This window comes from Durio zibethinus, chromosome 14 (genome assembly GCF_047325235.1).
Source record: "Durio zibethinus cultivar Kanyao isolate XHJ-2024 chromosome 14, ASM4732523v1, whole genome shotgun sequence".
In the NCBI taxonomy this organism is placed as follows: domain Eukaryota; kingdom Viridiplantae; phylum Streptophyta; class Magnoliopsida; order Malvales; family Malvaceae; genus Durio; species Durio zibethinus.
The window spans coordinates 22,372,003-22,378,468 of NC_143175.1; the positions used below are offsets into that span (position 1 = coordinate 22,372,003).

The following is a 6,466-nucleotide window of genomic DNA, read 5'->3' on the forward strand; positions in this document are numbered from 1 at the left end:
TGCACTATAACCAGGAATGAAATGAAACCATGAAATTTTTTCTAAAACTGAAAAACAATACTGAATAATTTAATGCAAGTAGGATATCAAAATAAAATATTACAATTGGAATATTATTGTAAAATTTATACCTAAAGCACGCACTTCTGGAATATCCACGTAATCAAATAAGATCTAGACTCGAATTACAATGGACAATTGATGGTTTAAAATTTTATGTGAAAAATATGGTTAGCAATGTAAAGTGTACCTAAAATCAACATGATGTACTTGATATTATAAAATAAAATTCATTTGGTTTTAGTTAGGGCTTATGAATTGTGTTATTGGCACGATAAAATTAACATTTGATCGCAGAAAAAAGTTCGAAGATTGGGCGAAACTCAACGTGATTAGAGTTTTTCTATCACAATTTCATGATGTTTGATACAACAATTGAGATCAAATTTAATAATATTGTGATCAAAAGCAGCTCCACTCCCAATATAATATCAAACGAATTTTAAACTCATTTATGATTGTTGGTTGACATTTTCTTCGGTTGGCATTTGCATAAGCTGTTATAATATTAGAATTGATTTTTAAAAGTTATGAATTTGAAAAAGTTTATATATGTAATACTTTTTAATTAAATAAATATAAAGATAAAAATTTCAAAAATAGATTAAAATTTTAAAAAATACCCATAATTTATTATATATATATATGGTTTAATTTTATTTACATTTACATTTAATATGGGTAATTAATGCTATGAAAGAATATATTTGTTGAGCTTTTTGCTTAAGTAAACAAATAATAATATTAATAATAATAATAAGCTTCATCGGTTAATTTTATGTGTGTATCTATTAATTCAAGTCGAAACGTGATGAGATGAGAATGAGATCGATATTTGATTCGTTTGATCAGTTTCTTAAATTTTATTTAAATTTTCCTTTCTATAAGTAATTATAATAAATTACGAAACTTATATATTAACTAAATTATTATCATAATTAATATGATAATTTACTTGACAAAACAATAAAGAGTTTGAATTTTGGCATCCTTTTGTTATGTAAAACTATTATTAATTATTTAAAAGGGTAGGACTAGGACATTAATTAAATAATAAATTTCAAGTCAACTTCTGGATAACTTACTTGATAGAAACAATGCAAGCAGCGTGTTAGCAAATTAAGCCTAGAGAAGATAAGCACTACGTGCCCTCGTCAGCTGAAAAATATTACCACAAATTTTAGGAGGGCCCATAAGCAAGCAGATCAGCCAATTAAACATGGCAATTTCTTATATGGTGTTCAATCTTAGCACTTACTCCAAAAATGATCATTGATCGGCGACAATCTAATTTGACATTGTTATTTTTATTTTATGATAGGCCAATCGTGTTTTCATGTTTTATTTGAATCTAATTGTTTTCTCGAACGATTTTAAAGATACAAACATTCATATTAGCTTATTGCAATCATGATTTTATTTTTAGAATACTTCTATAAAAAATAAATAAAATTCTGATTGGGAATAAGAAAACTCTATCTCTTGTAAGTGAGTTTGAGTTAATATGTATTTGAGGAACGATAAATGAACATGGAGACCAATTAACAACACTAAAAAACTATACGTACGTAGCGGCTTTATGATAAGCAAGCATGGCCTGGCCTCTTATACGGCGGAAAGCAAGAGGGGCCCTCGTTGCTTTATGTAAAATTTTTAGACTTATTTTTATGCTTTGATAATGGTTAATGCTTCTCTTGTGGGTCTATAACCTCATTCTCGGTCGTGTTTTCATCGGAAATTAAGGCGGATTATTTAATACATGAGACATTTATGATCTGATTAGGTGTAGAAGAAAGGTCTGTCAAACGAGATTTTTTTATGACTACATAGGTTCGCAGAAAGTGCATGCAAATCAAATAATTTCAAGAGTATCCCATGACTCTTTTGCTTTTGGGTAGGAAATATATATATATATATATATATAATTTTTTTAATTTCATAGGGTTAATACGGTAATACATTTTTTATTTTTTAATTAATTTTTTATTGAAAATTTATAAGAGGGTTAAAATGTAGCACATTTTATTTTTTAATTAGTTTTTTATTGCAAAATTATCAAATATAATAAAAATTTTTAATTTTACAAGTGAGATTAAAATAATAACATATTTTTTAATATATATTTTAAAAAATAATTTAAAAAATAATATATGTGTTACGATTTTAATTTTACTAATAAAATTAAAAATTTTACTGTCAATATATCAAATAATTTTTTTATTTATTTAAATATACAGTAAAAGACATATGTTAAAAAATTACCTGATAGTTGATAATTCATCATATATATAGAATTTGGAATGAGTACCTATTTCCTGATATCACAACCTAAAACATTTTACATTGTCCAAAAATCATTTCGCGACGACGTATACATTATTGTAAGGTGTTACAAAAAATTATGATGAAAAAAATTATATGTACATTTTTATCAGAAGACGAAATTTTATTACCAAATCAAATCAAATAGACAGGATTTTCCAACTACTGATCGAAGGGAAAATGTTTCGAAATGTTTGGTAGCGTATTTTAAACCATGTAACATCCATGACACCCCTTTCCCCTGTGCCAAAGAAACTCAACATCTGGACAACAGCTCCTGATCTCTTGCATCCTTTGAACCCATCGTCCTTGTGAAAAACAAAATCTAATATCAATTTTTTAACTCATCAATCTAACGTTTTGTGAAAAGAATAACTTGGTTTAAACATGGAAATATCATGTATTTATGTATATGAATATTTTTTTCAACAAGAACCCATCATGATCACCCATATTAAGGATCCGAATATATAAATATCATCCTTCACAAGTAATGAATTTTGCATGAAAATAAATGGTATTTTCATTAAATTTATCTACTCTACCATGGGAGATGTTTGAATGTTGACTGATACTATATCGCGGTTGAAGAAATTCCACGTCTTTGAACTTCAATATACGTGTAATCTTATTTTCAAACATTTAATTTTTTTTTGACGCAAATCAATCACTTTTATTTACACGTGAATCTGATTCACGTCTGCCTATTCACATTGTAACTAACATTTGCTTTGAAAATTAAAAAAAAAAATAAAATTAAAGTACCTAGATCTGACAATCTCAAATACGATATAATGATATGACACAAACATGATACAAAAAAAAATGAAAATAACTAAGGTTTAAAATTTTAACAATAATTATATATGAGTTTAATAAAACTAAAAATATATATTTCAAGCTTTCGTATTGACATAAATTAAGATACATGATTTTCGTATAAAATATGATATGAATATATATATTTTATTATTTTATATAATATGAGTACATGAATCATCATGTTTATCTATACATACATTACCTTCAATTTGATTTTTTTTTTAACAATGAAGGTCGTATTTTGAGAAATAAAATTATAAATATTAAGATTTGAATATCAAAATTTATTGAATGACATTATAATTACATAAATCAATTGAATTATTTTAAAATTTTAGTTATCCTATAATAAATCTCCTTGTTAAAAAAAAAAAAAAGGAACACTGTTTTAACCCATGCAAAAGAGCTTGATGATTATAGAGAAGGCCTCTATTTCTAATTCTTATTGAAAGCCATCTTAATTATAAAAAACATAATAAAATTAAGGACTAAGATTTTAGATAAGCTTCTTAGAAATTACTTAGATATATACGGATAGTATAATAAGCAGATATAGGGAGGAAATCCAGTCAATTCGATAGACATTTCCATTTTGTAAGCAGAAGTCAATAATTCTAATTAAACATACATTGATTCAATTAATTTCTTTCTTTGACAGATTCCCTTTTTTTTTTCTCATCCTTGATCAAGAATTTCCAGTCCTTGAGATGTGCAGCCATGACTACGGCTGGATTTTCCTTAGTCAAAAGATATACAGTAACTGTCAAAGCTTAGGGTCTCCTAGGGGTGGCTCCCCACATATATTATAATAATAATTAATATATTACTTAAAGTATACATTCCGATCTTATAATCCTGTAATCAACTGCAAAAAACTCCAATCTATTTCTTTAATATTAAACCCATCATTCATAAAATAAAGATTAAAAACTCCGTTCATTATATCAAAAGATTAAAAAAGGCAAAGAAGATTAAAAAAAATTAAAAAAAAAGGCAAAGAAGAAAAAAAATGATAAGTAAAAACACTTTATCAAGCATCCGTTCATTAAGAATCTCAAACAGAAATGAAGGCCAGAAACAGTTGCACCAGCTATAATAATATTAATGTAATTAATGTAACCTCAAACCTTTTGTTATTGTTTTTTATACACTCTTTGCTACTTATTATCATCAGCTACTGTGATTGCACTGTCGTTTTGGCCCAGCAAACTGCTTATTGATCGAGCTTTAACCATCCCAAGCTTCACTCTCTTCTTGGTCGTCATCAGTGTTTTCTGATCCTCCTTTTCTTGATCATTCCCAGTTTCACTACTTTGACCAAGCAATTCTTGTTTTGTTTGCTTTGCTTGTTGAGGTGGGGAAGAGTAATTGGATATTGGTTGATCATGATCATCATTATTAAGCTGCTCCTCCTTCTTTGCTGCATTATTACTACTGGCTAAAGATCGGTTTCGAACACTGGTCATGCTTCTCAGCCTACCTTTACCCAAATGATGCTCACAGAGAGAGTAACCAACGAGGGTTTGTTGGCAACATCTCCATCCCCTTCCATTAACTCGACTGCACCGTGACCCTTCCATGAGTGCACCAGCTCGACCTCTCTTTTTTGCACTACTAGGATGATTATTATCAGCAGCACTGCTAGCACTGTCTTTGATCATCTCTTTCTCTTTTTGTTCATTATCGTTTTGCTGCTGCACAAATTCCATGTTCATCATAGTCTTCATCTTGTTGCTGTTGATCATCACCTTCTTATAATTATCTTTCTCCATTATCGTATCATCATCGTTCCCTCTTCTTTCGAAGCTCCCTCTTCTCTTCTTCAATGGAAATGCTTTCTCTCCCTCACCCCAGCTCCCAACAGCTTTATTTAATGCAATCAAAACAACAATAAAAAAAGTGCAACACCTTCAATGCCATATAAAACACTAAAGATTTTCATTTTTCCTTTTCTATGCAAACAATTTCTTACCTTGATGGGAAGAACTCGATTGTGAAAGAGACCCAGTTCCTAATTCTGCACCCAAAACACTTTTCTTCCTAGAAAACCAAGGAAACCCAGAAGATCCACAACCAAAAACATAAATTTTTACAGCCAGATGAAACAAATAGAGCAAGATGCAAATAATATTGGTCGAGACGGCGACCAGCATCACATGCTAACATGCACCGCATGGACATATATTAGTTAACCAAAATTGAAGAAAAAAACAAAGGAAAAATAAGAGACTTACAATTAAGATTAGATTAGTTTAGAATATATTAGATGGGAAGGTATGGTGGCTAGCCAAAGCTGATATAAAAACAACTAACACAGTATTTCCACTTACAGTATTATTTTTATTTTATATTTAGACCCCCTTTTTTCTATTTTTCACCTTTTTACTACAAGATTTCATGAAATAACAGAAAGAACATTGGTTTTCAATTTTTACTTTTTAGCCTTTTCCTTTCTTACCTGGTATAATTACTCTTCTCCCCTTCTCTTCCTCTTTCCTTCTCTCCTGATCCTCCTTGCTTCAAAACCTACAAAAAGTAAAAAATACAAAGATCCCACTCAGCTGTTTTGTGTTTTTTTACCTAATGCAACTTTCACGGGTGCAAATTAATCAAAGTAAAAAGAATTTCAAACAAGATGCTTCTTTTTATTGCATTGAACACTGCTGCACTCTTATTAACAACCTTAAAACTATGGTAAAAATGACAAAAGAGTTGTATTCCTTTTTCGTTGGGATTACTCACTGAACTAACCAAGTAATCTTCTTTCGTCTTCAGCTCTTGTCCATGATGTGTTGTTGTTGTACCAGGGAAAGCTGATGAATCACGGCCTTGGGTCGGTAGTTGTTGTCCGATCGGGTGATTGAGATGATCAGAGGGGTGGGGATCAAAGCAAGGAGTGGGTAGAGGAGGCTGCTGCTGTAACGGGCGTTGCACCACCGGAGACCGGTTAAAGTTGGGATCTGATGAAAGAGGCACTGGTGAAATAGAAGAGAAAGGTAGCGAAACCTGTCTTTTCCTGATCCTCATCGATGCAAGATATGATATTTTTTCCTTTCACTTCCTCTTCAATATAAAAAAAAAAAAAAGCTGAAGAAAACCAAACAAAAAACAAAGAAAACCCAAAGAAAGAAATGATGTTTCAAAAGAAAAGTGGGTAAGATTTTGCTGTGAGACAAATAAAAGAGCAAAGAAAGTGCAAAACCCAAACACTACTGCAACAACAACACCGAGACCAAGAAATTTAGTATTTATTTTCTTAATA

At 29.8% G+C, this 6,466-nt stretch overlaps 1 protein-coding gene across 2 annotated transcripts; it reads right to left on the minus strand.

The window, feature by feature from the left end:
- Positions 1 to 4,200: 4,200 nt before the first annotated feature.
- Positions 4,201 to 6,466, minus strand: LOC111294599 (uncharacterized). Of its 2 annotated transcripts, none has more exons than XM_022888018.2 (4): positions 5,956 to 6,466; positions 5,663 to 5,730; positions 5,177 to 5,244; positions 4,201 to 5,068 (listed from the first exon to the last, which is right to left on the minus strand). In XM_022888018.2, the coding sequence occupies exons 1-4, from the start codon at positions 6,229 to 6,231 to the stop codon at positions 4,362 to 4,364; spliced, it is 1,119 nt and encodes a 372-aa protein (XP_022743753.2). In that variant the 5' UTR covers positions 6,232 to 6,466; the 3' UTR covers positions 4,201 to 4,361. The 2 variants fall into 2 exon arrangements, with proteins under 2 accessions (XP_022743753.2, XP_022743752.2); XM_022888017.2 differs by having other exon boundaries at positions 5,947 to 6,466.